The sequence below is a fragment of the Mytilus trossulus genome, chromosome 14 (assembly GCF_036588685.1).
Source record: "Mytilus trossulus isolate FHL-02 chromosome 14, PNRI_Mtr1.1.1.hap1, whole genome shotgun sequence".
Taxonomy (NCBI): domain Eukaryota; kingdom Metazoa; phylum Mollusca; class Bivalvia; order Mytilida; family Mytilidae; genus Mytilus; species Mytilus trossulus.
In genome coordinates this window covers 6,707,840-6,725,793 of record NC_086386.1, presented here as the reverse complement: position 1 = coordinate 6,725,793, position 17,954 = coordinate 6,707,840, and the positions used below count along the sequence as shown (strand labels likewise).

Sequence of the window (17,954 nt, the reverse complement as noted above, 5' to 3'; positions counted from 1 at the left end):
TCAAGAACGAATGCAAAACAACAAACAGATTACATATGACAGATAAACGATATATATTCGGATATTTATGAAAGTAACAAATTGAAATTGATGTCATACATTTTTATAAAAAATAACGACTATTCTGTTTAGTATATTCATAACAATAGTTTTAAAATATTTTATCAATTTGATAAATTGCCTGCGACTCTTTAAAATGCACATATTATAACTTGTATTTACATAAACTTAGCCGTCTCTTTTTCTGTTTAATGATATACATATAACAATCTGGTTATGAAGTTCTCTTCTTTGATGCATAACTCTCTAACATATACTCCATCACTGATTTTCCAACATATAATCATTCTAGTCCACCCATGCACACGTATTTAATTTCTAAGTAATCTTCCAGGCCATATTTTCCTCCTTCGCGTCCCAATCCTGATTCCTTCCAACCACCGAAGATAGCTTCTGGCATTGCAGGTAATCCTTCATTTACACCAACAATACCAAACTCAAGTTTCTCAGCTATCCGCCACATTTCACTTATTTTTTCTGTAAACACATATCCTAGAATGAAAAACAAACAAATAAAAGCAGCAGTAGTATCCCGGTATACAAAAGTCATAAAACGATTGAAAGAAAACAGATCCGGGAAACAAACTAAACTCGAAAAAAACCAGATCAAATTACTGAGGAAAACAAATGAACAACAGGAATACTAAAGTGCAACAAAAACAAACGCCAACATAAATAGAAACGAACCATTTGATAACAACTGCCATATTCCTGATTTGGTAAGGGATACTTTAAGTTTTCACCTCGATTCATCGCTATCCAAACCTCCCGCTCATATGAACATTTTTAAAATCAGTGCTTAAATGATAACACTACGCAACAGAAATATAATACAAACACACACATTACACTAAATGTAAGCTTTTGAACTTATGTAATACTTAAGCTTCAAAAACTAATAACTGAACAATAACTGAACAATGGATTTTTTACACAGTTAGTTTAATATATAAAAACAGTTTGTACTGATCAGACAGATTCAATTTCAAGCTCCTAAATGTCTTTATTTTTAATTTTCGCGCTCAAAACACTCCTAATGCTCAATAAACTAGTTATGTTTCAATTTATATAAGTATATACATCAATTTAAGTATTGAACTAATAGATGTTGAAATATGACCTTCTGCTTGACTGCATGTCGAGATGTTTCAATTTAATAAGTCATTCAGTTAAAATTTTAAATTAGATAATAACAATGATCCAAATACTTTTCATCTTAAATTCCTGTATATTCTTTACAAGTATATGTTCTGAAGAACATTGGAAGAAACACACTTTACTTCAAAATGAAGTGAACAATATATGTAACAAGAAAATAGACTTCTGGTAACTTACATAAATTATTAAACAATTTCCATCATATTCTGAATTTATAATATTTAATTATGGGTTTATAAAATAAACCCAACGTTTTGGTCATGAAAGAGGACGTCATTTGTTAACATTCGATTTTAATTATCCAAAAGTATGTTAGCTGAATTTACCCGCTAGGCCTGATGATGTATTGTTTGCCAAATATATCGCCTCTTCTTCTGTTTTAAATCTGAAATAAGCAATTTAAATAGCTTATCAATTTAATTTTATAGAAAAGGTCATCAATATATAACAGTAATCAACCCATGTTCAAATTATTCATAAAAAAATTTAAAACACCACGTTATTAATGCTATACAATTATATCTATATTATTTCTTTTGTCAAACGTTGTATCATTGATGCTTAATATATTAGTTCAATTCCTGCTTATTCTTGTAACAACAGTATGGAACACGAATCGATGTTGATTTGAGAATTTATACCTCTATTATTCAAAGCAGATACCAGGTTTTACTTAACCATGTTAAACCATGTTAAACCAAGTTAAACCTTCTCAGTATACAATGTACCTTATGACAGCAGCCAGTGGGCCGAACTGTTCCTCGTTATAACATCTCATATCAGTTGTAACATCACGGATAAGTGTAGGCTCATAGAAATTACCCTCTTTCCTTTGTCCGCCTAATAATATCTTGGCACCATTTGATTTAGCATCTTGAACCAAATGATCAATCTGAAAATTACATTATCTGGATAAATTGTATCAAAATTAAAAAATGAACCATATAATACATAGGTCTTGTCAAATGTATGTAGGGGTTTCATTTAAAGAATATATTATTTTCTTTTAAATTGACAATCGTTTCTGTCAGTGCCAAATGTAGGCTTCAAATGAATTTGTTTTATAACAGGTATAATTATGTGTACACATAATACATCTCTGTTTGCTATTCATTCTGGATGTTTCTCAAGTTTTTATGAATTCCTACGAATTATTTAGATTCCTTATACATTATATATTAGCATATCTATCCTTACAAAGTCAAAGAACTTGCTGTGTCATATTTTGCCTAGATGTGTGTACTATCTGATTATCAGGGAATTGTTACAGTAATATTATTAGATTTAATGCTCCTTTTGAAAATCCTCGCTTTGGCGTTGAAACAAGGAACCATTGTGTGTGTAAGGATTTTATTTTATTATACACGTATCTCTTTTTCTCTCATTTTACAAGACTCAGTTATGCTTATTTAAGGCTATATACACTGTTATCCGTACTTGAAATGTATTGTCATGTTTTGTTTTTGACAATGAATCCATATACTGTAAACCAACTTATTTTTGCGGATACTTTATTTCACGTTTAGCTATTCCGAGTCCATTTCGCTGCAATTTCATTTCGCGATTTTCTCATGAACTTGATATAGTTAAATAAGGGAAAGTCCAAGTTTTACATATTCGCGACGATTTAAATTCGCGTTATTTTTCTACTCGCTTAAGTCGCGAAAATAAATCGCTCGCGAAATTTAGTTGGTTTACAGTAATTGTCGAGCCAATTAGGTTATGTTTACTACAGTAATTTTTACATTATCTAATCGACTAAACATTTATCACTTATTGTTTTGCAGTCCATCCAAATTATTTGCCTAATTCGATGATTTGTTTTTACTTTTAATAAAGTTATCCAACAAATAGTTTATATGTTCCTCGGTTGTACACATTTAGTATTATCGTTGTATTACCTATGATAACCAGGAGGATGAGAGTTGGTACAACAGTAGAAAAAAGTAAAAGCACAAAAAAACTGAACTTCTGAGGAAATTAATTCGGAAAGTCCATAATCTCATGGCAAAATCAAATAAAAGAAGTTTCACTGATGCATACAATTTATGTACGCATATCACTTTTCTTGTTGAATTGGTATCCACTATCTTACTTGGTTTTATTCAATCTTTAAACAGACTTCAGAAACTTTGAATAAGCCATATAATAATAAAAACGTTAAACAAATGAACAATATAAATAAAGGCAACAGTAGTATGACGCTGTTCAAAACTCATAAATCCATGCACAAAAAACAAAATCGGGGTAACAAACTAAAACCAAGGGAAACGCATTAAATATAAGAGGAGAACAACGACACAACACCGAAATGGACCAAGCATCAGACAAAACACCAGGTGAATAACAAATATAACATCAAAACCAAATACATGAATTTGGGATAGACAAGTACCGTGCCAGGTTGTAGTATTCATTTTAGTGTCTTTTTACCTTTTCAACTGCTCTTGCATTGATAAGAGGTCCTTGTGTAGACTTTGGATTAAAGCCATCCCCGATATGTAATTCTTGTTTCATCCTTTTAGCTAAAGCATCTAGGAATGTCTCGTAAATGGAATCTTGTACCATAATTCGATTTGCACATATGCACGCCTAAAATGAACTTTTTAATAAATGTCTGAATATATTTCACATGTTCACTAATAAAACAAACATTTTTTTTCTTCAATTTAAATGGAAAATTATCTATGATAAACGTATGCCATGTTCATAACAAGTAATACAATATTGAAGTAAACTATCAAATACACTGTTCGAGGTAATTAGAACTGAAATAGAAATACAATAAAACTATGAAAATTAATAACAATTTTTTTCATACGTGTTGCCTTAAAAGCTCATCATGAAAAACAGAATAAAGTCCATCATCATAGAATTTTAAATGTAGAACATGCTATGTCTTCTTGATATAAGGTTATATATAGGGTGAAGTTTTGAACAGGCTGTGTATTTTTTTGTCAGGTAAGATATTTTTCAATGTTGTCAATTCTAAAAATAAAAATAAATATTATACATCTTTGTCAGTGCTGATCACGAACCCAAGTTAATGCATTCAATTCTGATTTTCTTTTAGTAAATCGTCATTTTTCCCATTGATAGAATGATGATTGAAATAATAGAACTTACCTGACCGGTATTTCTGAATTTACTCCCCATAAATCCGGTTACAGCTTTGTGAATATCTGCTGTTTCAAACACTATAAACGGTGCATTCCCGCCATTCTCTAATGAAACCTTCTTTACAGTAGAAGCTGATTGTTCAAGTAAAATCTACAAGATGAGATAACCATGAAACATTTTTTAGCACATCCTATGAATAATTTTGCTGTAATCTTTAACTTGTTTTTTAATAAAGGATACTCATTTTTCAAAGTGTATTTAAAAGCGTTAATCAGATAAAATGTTAATAATATTATTCAAATTTCTAATATATAAAACAAAAAAAGTAAAGATTTCATACGACACGCTTTGAATTATATTATATGCCCATCGTTAAACAAATACTACTAAATAACCACAAAATATAAACAAAATGGCAAAGAAATATGGTTCAAAACATGGTCATGTCTTAAAAGAGAATTATATTAAACTTGCCAATGGTAAACGTACATGGTACATCGTCCTAAATTGAAGCAACTGTATGCGACATATACAACTGCCGTGGTCATGTAATACATGTTATTGAGAAATAGTTTGAGGTGAAAGGTCATGCCAAATAGTATTGCACATAACATTTTTGACTGATGGCCGTTCAATTACATATTTAAAAGTTTTAATTAATATATGCGAACAAGTCACTTAATTATTTTTCGAAACAAAGTTTTCAGTTTATAAACCAACGACAAAATTAGCAATACAGTCTACTCGCACTAGCATTATCCATGTTCAATGGACCATGAAATTGGATAAAAAATATAATCAGGCATTAAAATTAGATAGATTAGATCAAAGGGAACATGTGTACTAAGTTTCAAGTTGATTGGACTTCAACTTCATCAAAAACTACCTTGACCAAAAACTTTAACCTGAAGCGGGACAGACAGAAGGACGAGACGAACGGACGCACAGAGCAGAGACTATCGTAGGTGGGGCATAAAAATAATAAAGTTTGTCTGATTGTAATATAAATACGATTTTCTTACATTTTGTACATAACTTCGAATTCCTTCGACAGTCGAAAATGACGTCTAACGGAAGTAGGTTTTAGGAATTATATCTTATTTACCTTTCCTACTGGAGTTGATCCTGTAAACGATATCTGTTTGATGGTAGGACTTTTACACAGTGTTTTGCCAACTTCCGCTGAGTTATCTCTGCTACATGTAACAATATTCAACACACCAGACGGCAATCCTGCTTGTTCTGCCAACTGATTTTCAGATAAATGTTCAAAATAGAAATATAGATATATGTTTTGTACACAAGAAATAAATAAGTAGTAAGATCATTTATAATTTAGTGAAAATATAACTTTTCTTATTTGTAACAGATCTAAATTTTTTCTGATTGATTGCTCTTATTATTTTTTTTAATATTTGTTTTATAATAAAGAATTATTCTAGTGATAAGTAGTAAACATAGGATTTTAAATTAAAAAAAAAATGACCAGAAAAGACAGTTATCATGAAATACCATTGTATAAACACAAGCAGTCTGACCATGGCTGCTTTATACGATAAGGTAATAATTCAATTATTGTTGAATTTTGATTTGGTCTTTTGTGGAGAGATACACGTTTGAATGGTTTGCCATTTTTAAAGGTATTAGAAAAGTTGTAATTTGACTAGTATAGGTTAATATTTTTCAAATCTTGTAACATCATGATATTACCTCACATAGAGCTAATGCAGAGTATGGTGTATCTTCTGCAGGTTTCAATACTACAGTACAACCTGCAGCTATGGCGGGTCCTGCTTTTCGTGTGATCATGGCATGAGGAAAATTCCACTTTAAAATAGGAAGATAATCAATGTTAAACAAGAATGTCAACACAGAATTGTCAAAGCTTAGTTTAATTTAAGAGTTAATTCCAGAAAGAAGACTATCTAATCTGCTTCACTAGATAAACTGACCAGTAGCGTTACAACATGACGCATCATCAAAAGACGTCTTGATTGTATCACGAATGCTCATAATCAAGTGTCCGCATTAACAAAAAATCAGATGGAGATTATTTGGTTTGTTCGAAAAGTGTATGTTATAACAGTGAAATGCACGGATCATGACGTGTACATATATTCAGTAGCATTTGCATTGTCCTTTTCCTTTGTTAGTATACTATAATGCATGTAAACTATAAAGTATCTAAGTTCTGTACTTCAATAGATATGTATTTTAAAACACACACTGTTTTTATCAAACAAACAAAGAAAAATTAAAAGCTTATACTCCTTCTTAAAATATAAATGTCGGCCGATCTACTACTTACTCATCAAATTATCAAATAATAAAATTTAGTTGCCAATTTCAACTGTTCAATCTAACTACAACTACGCTGATTTCCATATTTGTAATATCACTAATGTGCATGAATTCGTTTAAAACCCCAAAAAGATATATTATACTTACCGGTGTTATCATACCAGTTACCCCTATCGGCTGTTTCAGTACGAACATTTTCTTTGATTTGGCGGGAGATGGTATGATATCGCCATAAACACGTCTGGCTTCTTCAGAAAACCATTCTAGAAATCCTATTCCATAGTCTAGTTCACCGATTGATTCCTGGAGGGGCTTTCCCTTATGAGTAAAAAATAGTTCTTTCAAAATTTTAAGGAGAATGACGAGACTTGTGAAATAAAACAAATTCTAATTATTTAAAAGAAATCCAAAGATGCAATAAAAGTATAATTACTTTGACCTGTAAAAAGCAGTTTGATGAATTATCGGGCGTGTATATTATGCAAGATTAACATTATACTCTTGCTTTAAAAGAACAAACCAATCATTGCAGATTGCAAATGACCAGTTAAAAGAAGCCATCCTTAAGTACATATGTTTTTTTGTAATATAAACGTTAGACAACCAAGCAATGTCTAAATCAAACGGTAAAAGCGTGAACACAACATTCCAAGTTATCAGCATAGCTCATGGAACAATTACGAAATTTGTATAAGCTGTAAAATTATAAGAAGAGTGTTAACAAAGCAATGGACACAGCAAAATGTAGGATAGTGCTTTAAACATAGGAAAACTAACCATTTCTAATGTCAAAATCTTGGCTAGATCTTCCTTGTTTTCATTACACAGGTCAACCCATCGTCTCAAGATATTACTTCTTTCCTGTAATCAATAAATCACAATATACAAGAGTTTTAACTTTGATTATATAAAGAAGAGAACGGAGATACGTGTACCATCGGAGCAAAAGAAAATATCGAAGACGGACAAGAGTCTACAATCACCCAAAGTTTAATCGGCAAATCTGCTCATCGCTCATATGCTACTTTGGTATTATTCTCATCTTTTAGCGATACATGGAAACTGCGAATGTGTCAAAAGGCAAACAAACGGCCATCGAACACAAAGAAAATTAAGCATCCAATCCCTTTTCCAAAATGATATTGATGCGTATGTATACACCCTACTCCCATATAGTAAAACGGATTTCCTTCTGTAACACTTTTTCACTGTCAGATCGGAGAACCCAGAAGTCTTTGTGATCTACTGTGGATTCATTTATTTTCGTTGGTACCAATTTTCGTGGATTTAGAAAAACTTGCATATTCGTGGATATTTAATTTCGTGGTTTTGCTGAAGTCTGCATTAAAATCTATAGAAAACTTATCATTCGTTGAATATTTAATTTCGTGGTTCGACTGTGCCCACGAAATTCACGAAAATTGGTATCCAACGAATAATAATGAATCCACAGTATTTACTTAACCAGTCAATCCTCACAGTGAGATGGCTCTTGTTATTTTGTGTAAACTACTAGTCATTATGTATGAAATTTATGCATTTATTTGTCTTATCATGTGCAAACACATTGCCTTCGTTGTGGCTGTTGATTAACATAAACATGATTAAAAATAATACTCAATGTTTCAGTAACCCTTCAAGTATACACTACCTTAGCAGTTGTTTCTTTCCAGGTATCAAATGCCTCAGCAGCACACTGTATAGCCCTCTCGGTATCCCCTGCATTCATGTCTGGGACACATCCTATCTGTTCTTGTGTAGAGGGATTGAAGACTGTGTCATAAAAAGGGTGAATAATTAAAATTCACAATATCATTATGGGTTTCAGAACACCTAACATGTATATATTGTGAGGTCAAAAGTTCAATTTAAAGATTTTCACAGACACATTAAACGGAAGTTTTTAACATGTTACATTTATTACATATTAAGCCTGTTTTGTTAAAAATGAAATAGTCTTTAAAAAACCCGGATTATTATTAATTTTATAAAGATCACTACACATTTATTGAAAAAAAAATATGTAGGGTACAGGTATTTACAGAAAACAGACACATCAGTGTCTCTCTGTAGAGATTTGGCTTGATCAAACATATTCCTTTAGAAAATATTTTATGATAAATTCATTTACTTCGTTACTTTTGTTGATTGGTATACATGTAACGAGCACCTGAGATAACCCTCAGTTTTTGGTGGGATTCGGGTTGTTTTAGTCTATAGTTTCTATATTGTGTCATGTGTAACAATTGTTTGTCTGTTTATCTTTTTCTGTTTTGGTCATATGTCGTTGTCAGTTTAATTTCGATTAATGATTTAAATATCCCTCTGGTATCTTTTGTACCTCCTTTACAAAAATCAAGACAACTCTTAAGATAAGTGTAAATTTAAAGATAGTCAAAGTAACTGTGCACTTTCTCCAGCACGCTATACATGTGTGAATTCAGTTTGATATTGTGACGATGAAAAATAGTAATGAAACAATGATGGGGAAGAAATAATCTAAGATACACGGTGCTATTCATATTCTAATATTCTGATGCGATTTGAGTCTCTACAGATACAAATTTTACTTCAATTGTTTGGCAAACATAATTGAATTCAGTCTTAGTATTTGGCACAATTTTTTGGAATTTTTGGTTTTCAATGCTCTTCAACTTTTTACCTGTTTGACTTTCTAACTATTTTGAACCGAGCGTTACTGATTAGTCTGATGTAGACGACTGATGCGTCTGGCGTTTGAAATTATAAGCCTGATAACATTGATAACTATTTACACCACTGAGGCGATGGTACTGTTGCTGTATGTTTCATCCCCGAAGGTATTACCAGGCCAGTAGTCAGCAATCCAGTGTTGACATGAATATCAATTATATGGTCATTTTTATAAATCTATAACTGCTTGCAAAAGTATGAATTATTCGAAAAAATAAGGATTTTCTTATCCAAGACATAGTTTACCATAGCCGTATTTGGCACAACTTTTTGGAATTTTGGATCCTCAATGTTCTTCAATTTTATACTTATTGGGCTTTCTAACTATTTTGATCTAAACGTCAATTATGAGTCTTGAGACGAAACGCGCGTCTGGCGTATCAAATTATAAGTTTGGTTACTGTGATAGCTATAGGATAACAAGTAACCGTTACTTAACATGTATAGTTCAAATAAATATACACTTAATGTTATCTTCTATCAAAAAGCTGTCAGTTAATATTACATTGTAAACACACGATATTTTATTTGTTACAATTACCATCAAATGTCTTTCCACTGCTGGCCTCAACCCATTGTCCGTTCACATAAGCCTTTTCATGCACCAGCCTGTGATATGATCGTAGTGTTTGGTCCAGTCTGGTTTTTGGAAATGGTGTACTGTAGAAGGGTACTATGCTTGTCTGATAAAGATTCCAACCTTTCCCAAGCAGTACTCTAATCCTCATTTATAACCTTGAAAATACAAATGTATCCACTACGAATTTTAAAATCAGTTTTGCGGAAGTATTTTACGAGGTAAACAGTTACACTGATTAGTATGCTGTATCACGACTATACAAAATTTTACATGCGTAAATGAAATCTATTTTATATAACAATGAAAAGAAATGTATATGTTATGTAACTTTTGTATCTAAGCATTATTGTAGTAAATGGACAAATGTGGTTGTAACAACCTGGCAGAAGAGTACGAGTCAGTCTTCTGACTTAATCCGCAAAGGCCTGCAATATGAATGAAAGACCTGACCTAAGGCCACATGTTTCCCATTAAACACACGTATCGGATTAAAAATTATCTGTTCCTTGGCACAATCGTATGGTGTTTATATATATCAACTTGTCCGTTGCTCTCATGTATTTAAAAACGTAGCTGATTTTAATAAAAGGATATCTTGTATTACTGCAAAAAATATTACACCATGATTTTTGATACCACAAACTTGTCAAAACATTTATAAAATGTATGCGGATGTTTTACAATCGGAACAAGGACATAATTCGTAAATAGGAATCAACAAACAGACATCTGATACGCTTCAGTATTTCACATCCCAACTTTTATGGTAAAATTCCTTATAAAGCATAACAATTTCGTCATTCACCTCAAAAGCTAAACAAACAGACTAAGGACAATTCCATATGACGACGACATCTGTAATGTTTCGGTCAGTTGAATTGAAATCGGGAGCTGGCGTGTTAGTAAGTGCTACAAGTCATAATGTTTTGTTTATTAATGTTGATCACTCACTTTGTTATTTTGCTGAGTTTTTTTGTTTACCTATTCAGACGCTGCCATCTTTTAATTGAATTTCCCTATAAATATGCGCATTGCAGCGTGTTTGTTTATTCCACTCTGGCTAGAGGTATAGAGGATATGTTGAGATCTTTCAAAACATGTTGAAATCCGACGCATGTTTCCGCCGTGTTCCAAGTCAGGAACCTCTTTCCTTTGTTAGTCTAAATCGTTTTTTTCTTCTTCTAATTTTGGTTCAGGAGATAAGTGTGGCATCCCTTTGCTAAACGAGTATAAATGCCGGCATCAGGCTTTTTGAAGTGTTCCCCGAGTTGAAGAACCATGGCTGTTTCTGCTCTTTGGCCAGGTTGATGTCACGTTGTCACATGCCCGTTCCGTTCATTATTCTATTAATTCTTCTCTGGTAATTTTATCATTTTAAATATTGATTTGCAAAATATTTTTTTTTTTATTTATAGGAATTGAGTGTTTGGTTTCAATACCTCATACATACATTTGTGTCGTCAATGCCAAATATCAGATATCTAGAAAACCACAACCATTGAAATGAATTAGATATTAGGAATCCAGTGTAAATGATTTTTTTGACATTAATTTTACGCAATTTTCGCCATCCATTTTTCACAATTTAAGGACGACACTTTATCTGTCACTGTGGTTCAAATGTTTCAAAATGCATGTAAGACAGAATTTTGAAAATGACTTCTTTAGATAATTCTTATTTACTCTTGTCGCAGTTTTCTGTTTACGCCCTATAAATACTGCTAACAGACATACAATTTATAAATAAATGAGACTTACTTTTTTTATTTGTTATTTTCGTGATGAATTTCGAAATATTATGGTAGACATTCTTTGGAAGCGATTGTCGCTACACAACACAAAAATACATAATTGTAACAGATCGTTGATGTGTACCAATATCTTAAAATTACTAGATATATTTTTAAAATGTTCAAAGTACTATAGGTTGAAATTTCTGCTTTTAAATCATGGACTCTGATAACGAGATGTGCCATTCAAGTAGAATACAAAAATGTATACCCATTTAGGAACCATCCGAAATTACTTCCGACTGAAACACAGTAGAATGACGTTTGATCAAACAGCAACCCCAGTCTGTTCTGTCTGTTTATATATCTAAATAACTTCAAAATTATATAATTTATGATAATGATAAATATACTAGTACATGTGTCACTATGATGACGCTACATGTAGCATATTGGATAGTCATGTATAAGCAAACATACGATTTTCTATACCGACACGAACAGATACATGTATGCAATATATACATGTAAAACTATGTAATGGTCTTGATAACTGGAATCATGAGTTTTTTGCATTGTTTATTCCTGTCAATTCACTTATAGATATATTCTGAATCATTGTTAATTTGTTTCTCATTTTTATCCCGATTTGAAACACAAATATATATGATTAGTGTATGGTTAGGACAGACAAATGTAAAACTTACCAGCTAGTAAAAAAAAGAAGATGTGGTATGATTGCCAATGAGATAACAATCCACAAAAGACCAAATTGACACAGACAGCTAGGCATATTAAGGTATATAGGTAAAACAAATTCTGATACAAGTGCCTGTGCAGCTAGGGTAAGGTTATACATCTTTATTTTATAATAAGTTTTTACTTGGAGACAGCTATGGGTTTCCTTGGTTTTTAGTTTGTTGTCTGAAGATTTCGATGAAACGGTAGTGACAAAAATATTTGGTGTACAGAAAAAAATGTATCGATTGATTGATTTATGATTGCCTTACGGACAGTGACCAATGTTCCATGCATGTTCAGGACGATAACAAATTAGAAAAAAAAACATACAATAGGTACATGAAGGTCTTGTAAATATGGCCATCTAGGATAAAAGCAGGGGAACATTGGACTGCCTTTAGAAAATTAGGGTATATTGGAAAGAGACAGATGTCTGGCCTTTTGACAGGCCAAATACGGAATCCTTATAGAGTTATTGCAAGACTTCCCAATCTGTTGAGCCAATTAATCCATATAATCTATTCAACATCCGTTTTTTAAAAAAAGCATCACACTCTTTTAACTTTATTCGCATTGGTATGATCCGTAAGATGAATTATGTTAAATATTGACAAAAAAAGATTTGGAATCAATGGTCCAATTATTACGTACAAAAGTCGGAATCTTTGAGTGCTGTAGCATTAAAACATTTATCCAAACATTTTGTATTAAAAAGGTGATGTTCCTATACAGGTACTGTGTTGTAAAGTATGCTAAATATAAATATACTCACGTAGATCATAGATGTAATACTACATCTATGCGTAGATATTTCACTGCACAAGCTAATGTCATAAATGAGGACGTTCATCTGTGACCTTTCTAAAACCTTGTATTTATAAATTTATCTATTGTGGGGGAGATAACATCTTGAACAATTTAATATCATTGTTTAACAAAATGCGCGAAAACGTATAACATTGCAAAAGTAGTATGTTTTTTACATACTGACTTATACATGTCATGTTCATCTACTCTTCTAGGTCACAGTAAATAGGCTATTTCTTTTACTATTTATAGATACAAATACAAACATGTAAATAATCATAAAATAATATATTTTTTTAACACAAACGAAGTTATAAGAAACTTGTAATTTAAGAAAGAATTAAACAAACAAGAAATGACTTAAGTCATTCGTTTGAACCCCGAACAAGATTATAGAAAAAGAATATACTCGGTAATCAATTAATCAAAAGCACAGTGTAATAAGATTTTATAAGATAAATAATCATAATAAAATCAAATAATCACTAAAAAAGCAACCAAGTAACCACGTAATCATAAACCAAACATTAGATGCTTACCTCATTTAAATAAACTGTACAACTCCTTTACAACCAATGCATGAAACAACGCATATATATATACGTTTGGTGCATGTGGATAATCAGCTTTCATTTAATGAAATTCAATGTTCTAATTTAATAACAAATTATATATTACAAGCTACACATTCACGACATTTAAATTGTATTTTTAGCAGTTTATTGATCTGGAACCATTGTGTGTTGATGTGTGTATGGATTATTGTGTATAAAACACGTGGAAATATAAAACTACATTTACACTACCATTATGGCAGAGCCTGAAACAGAAATCCTGGAATTAACAACAAATGAAGACACCGGGTTTCACAGGGTTGTTGATTTTAATGCAAAATATTATAAACAGAAAACAGACGAAAAGATATGCGACAGAATTAAAAGACATGCCAAGAAGTACTCCTCATTTAATTACATGAAGTCATGTTTGTTTTCAAATGTGCCTATAATACAGAACCTGAAAAAATATAACTTACGGAAATACTTAGTGAGTGATATTCTCTCTGGAATTACAGTCGGTATCATGCAGATACCCCAAGGTACGTCAGTTGATTACATTGTTCAAATGAATATATAAAGAACATTATTTATATACAGATCATGTTGGATACTTCTTCTAAAATTCTCATTGATCGTATTTGATTGCTCAGCGAAAACTAATAATGTCTAGTTGCATCTTTAGACTAATAATGCAATGCATATGGTTTATAATGTACCAGTACTTGCTCGATAGTACAGTCAGTTAAATTGGGATCGGGAGCTGCCGTGTCAGTAGTTGCTAGATGTCATAGCTTTTTGTTAATTTATGTTGATCACTCAATTTGTTATTTTGCTTAGTTTTTTTTGTTACCTTTTTTTTCATCAGGACTCTAACATCTTTTAAATTGAGTTTTGCTATATATATGCATATGCTGCGTGTTTGTTTATTCCACTCTATATAGAGGTAAAGAGGGACGATTGAGATCTTAAAAATAATTTATTATGTTTAACACCGACTCATACTTACAGCGTGTTACAAGTCAGGGACCTCTAGCCTTTGTTAGTATTTTGTTTTTTTTTCTCTTCTAATTTTTGTTAACTCTTAGAATGCAATACAAATGAAATTTACGTTTTTTTTATTTGATATTTTCGTGATGAATTTTTGAAACATTAGACGAAGAGTTATGATCGTTAATGTGTATTATTGTGTAAAATTAATAGATATGTTTAAAAAAAAACGATGTAGATTGAAATTCCTGCTTTAAAAATCTTGATAACGAGATTGTCATCCAAGTAGGGTATACTCATTTAGGGATCCTCCGAAAGTACTTCCGACTAAAACACAGTAGAAAGTAAAATAACAAAAATACTGAACTTAGAGGAAAATCAATACGGAAAGTACATAATCACATGGCAAAATCAAATAACAAAATGCATAAAAAACGAATGGACAAGAACTGTCATAGTCCTGACTTGGTACAGGCATTTTCAAATGTACAAAATAGTGGATTAAACCTGGTTCTATAGCACTAACCCTCTCACTTTAATGACAGCCAGTAGACTATCCCTTGATCACACAGTAACGCCTACCTGTATATAACTATTTATGAAAATAATGTATACTAGTGCATAAGCCATTCTGATGACGCTACATATACCATGTGCGACAGTCTTGCATAAGCAGACATACGATGTTCTTTGCCGACGAGAGTCTGTTTCTCATTTTTGTGCTGATTTGAAACACAATACATGTATGTTTTGTGTATGGTAAGGACAGACAAATGTAAAACTCACCAGCTAGGATGAGGGAAAACACTTCATATACACATACATGTCCGAATGGATATTCTGAAAGCAGAAAGGACTACTGTTGCATAAAGACGTGTACGTTCGTGTGTCAATTAACCGATAAAACTTTTCAACATCCGTAGTTAAAAGTAGCTTCAAAGTCACAAGTTATTGTTTATTCAAATCCTTAAAGATAATCTTAAATATTGACAAATAGAGGTTTGGAATCAAAGTCCCTATTAGTACTGTACGAAAAGTCGAAAATTTTGAAGTGCGGTCGCATTTAAATTTGTATTAACTTTTCTATTAAAAAGCTGATGTTCCAATACAGGTTCTGTGTTGTACAGTATGCTAAATATAAATATACTCACAAGAGAGTCCAAAGTAAAAAAGGAAAATCCAAGAATGTCCTTTTTAGAGGTCGATATTTGCTGTTTTGGTGAAAATACCTAATTCTGCAATTTCATATGCTAATATTCTGCTTTTGATGGGTATGTTTTGCAAACAAACAGTGTTAGAAGAAATTTCTTCTCTGACAAAGGAAACACATGGAGAAAAAAGCATCATTAATATGACAATTTTATTGGATATATATATATTAAATTACTATTTATATTTTACAAAATATTTAAATCACAATGAAATGAAGAACAGTAACCTATAAATGAATAAAATGGAAAGCAATAATCGTTCTCTACATTTTGTTCATAAAACTTTCCCGATTCCTTGGAAGAAATTTCTTCCAACAAATTAGAAAACGTATTTTATTCCAATAAAGTATACAATTTTAGTTAGTAAAGTCAACTTGTTCTCTTCATATGCATCCTCGCTCAAGTTGGAAGAAATTTCTTCCAAGTAATAACAAACTATTCAAAATTTCTCCCATCAAATATAGAAACATGTGATACATTTAAACATATTAATTTCAATGTTTTAACACAGATAGTTCACTTCATTTAATGTTCCTTCTTGGAAGAAATTTCTTCCAACTAATTAGAAAATTCATTTCTAATAAAGTGGGCAATTTCAATTAATAAACTCAACTTGTTCATTTCGTTTTCATCCTCTCTCAAGTTGGAAGAAATTTCTTCCAAGTAATATCAAACCATTCAAAATTTCTCCCATTCCATATAGAAACATTTGATACATTTACATATTAATTTCATTTTTTTTAACACAGATAGTTCACTTCATTTAATGTTCCTTCTTGAAAGAAATTTCTTCCAACTAATTAGGAAAATCATTTCTAATAAAGTACTAGGCAATTTTAGTTAATAAACTTAACTTGTGATAATTTTCGTCCTCTCTGAAGTTGGAAGAAATTTCTTCCCAGTAATATCAAATCATTCAAACAACTATAGAAACTTGTAATATATTTACAATTTCCCAACTCCTTGGAAGAAATTTCTTCCGACAAATTAGAAAATTTATTTAAATTCCAATAAAGTATCATACAATTTAGGTTCATATACTCAACTTTTTCAATTTATTTTGTATCCCTTCTCAAGTTAGAAGAAATTTCTTCCAAGTAATATTAAATCATCCAAAACTTGTTCCAACAAATATAGAAACATGAAATATATTTACAAATTATTGTCCATTTGTTCAACACACTAGATAGTTCACTTATTCTATGTTCCTTCTTGGACGAAATTTCTTCCAGTTACTTTTACAACAGTAAGAAAAAATTTAAAGATTCATACAAACAAAAATCTTTCCACTGCAGAAGTTTCAATTGAATTTAGCCCAAAAAAAATGCCAAAACATTATTAGTTATTCAACATAATGTACAACATATTAAAAAAAAGAAACATATTTATATAATAACACAAATAAGTCACTCCCTTTTAAGACTCAATCTTGGAAGAAATTTCTTCCAAGAACTTTTACAGCAGAAAGAAAACAATCATTTCATTCTGTATAAAGTCTCCACCACAGTGATACCAGTGATACTGGTTGGAAGAAATGTCTTCCAAGTGCATTTATAGCCATGTGAAAAATTGTCATTTCGTTTCCTATAAAAGCTTCATCTTTTCTTAGTATATTTTTTTTTTCGCGTTATTTTTTTTCCCACAGGAAATTTTATTTCTCTAAATTTAAAAAAAAATTCTTTACCTTTTAAGAGATTTAAAAAAACATGAAGTACATTTTAACAAGTACAAATGAATTACATGACACTGGTTTGTTAGAACTCATTTTAGACTTGAACGCTGAAAAGCTGAAGTAAATTCACTAAATTTTGAATAGCTAGCACACACATCTTACATAAAACAATAGTGAAAAACACCAAATACATATAACTATCTAATATTAATAAGGGGAGACAATAAGGAGGGGGAAATCTGACGAATTGGTTATTTGCACCTTTTAACAGTGGCGGAAAAAGAACTTTTCATAAGGGGGAGGGTGCTGACTGACCTA

The 17,954-nt window shown here is 31.3% G+C and overlaps 1 protein-coding gene across 5 annotated transcripts; it reads right to left on the bottom strand.

Moving 5' to 3' along the window:
* Positions 1-162: 162 nt before the first annotated feature.
* On the bottom strand, positions 163-15,606 carry LOC134697265 (glutarate-semialdehyde dehydrogenase-like). 5 transcript variants are annotated; one of them, XM_063559433.1, is made up of 12 exons: positions 15,540-15,606; positions 9,893-10,086; positions 8,291-8,412; positions 7,417-7,500; positions 6,787-6,957; positions 6,049-6,165; positions 5,444-5,587; positions 4,345-4,488; positions 3,652-3,810; positions 1,947-2,110; positions 1,545-1,603; positions 163-552 (listed from the first exon to the last, which is right to left on the bottom strand). In XM_063559433.1, exons 2-12 carry the CDS (start codon positions 10,077-10,079, stop codon positions 344-346), a joined length of 1,560 nt encoding a protein of 519 aa, XP_063415503.1. In that variant the 5' UTR covers positions 10,080-10,086; positions 15,540-15,606; the 3' UTR covers positions 163-343. The 5 variants fall into 5 exon arrangements, with proteins under 5 accessions (XP_063415503.1, XP_063415502.1, XP_063415500.1 ...); XM_063559432.1 differs by lacking the exon at positions 15,540-15,606 and adding an exon at positions 14,243-14,333; XM_063559430.1 differs by lacking the exon at positions 15,540-15,606 and adding an exon at positions 13,749-13,930.
* Positions 15,607-17,954: the final 2,348 nt, after the last annotated feature.

What these genes read in the sequence shown, in the direction of transcription:
- LOC134697265 (XM_063559433.1), bottom strand. Translation starts at nt 10,079, where the DNA reads ATGAGGATTAGAGTACTGCTTGGGAAAGGTTGGAATCTTTATCAGACA. An exon ending in GGAAAGAAACAACTGCTAAG is followed by an intron (nt 7,501 to 8,290) that starts GTAGTGTATACT and finishes TATTGATTACAG; the next exon opens with GAAAGAAGTAATATCTTGAG. An exon ending in CTGCATTAGCTCTATGTGAG is followed by an intron (nt 5,588 to 6,048) that starts GTAATATCATGA and finishes TCTGAAAATCAG; the next exon opens with TTGGCAGAACAAGCAGGATT.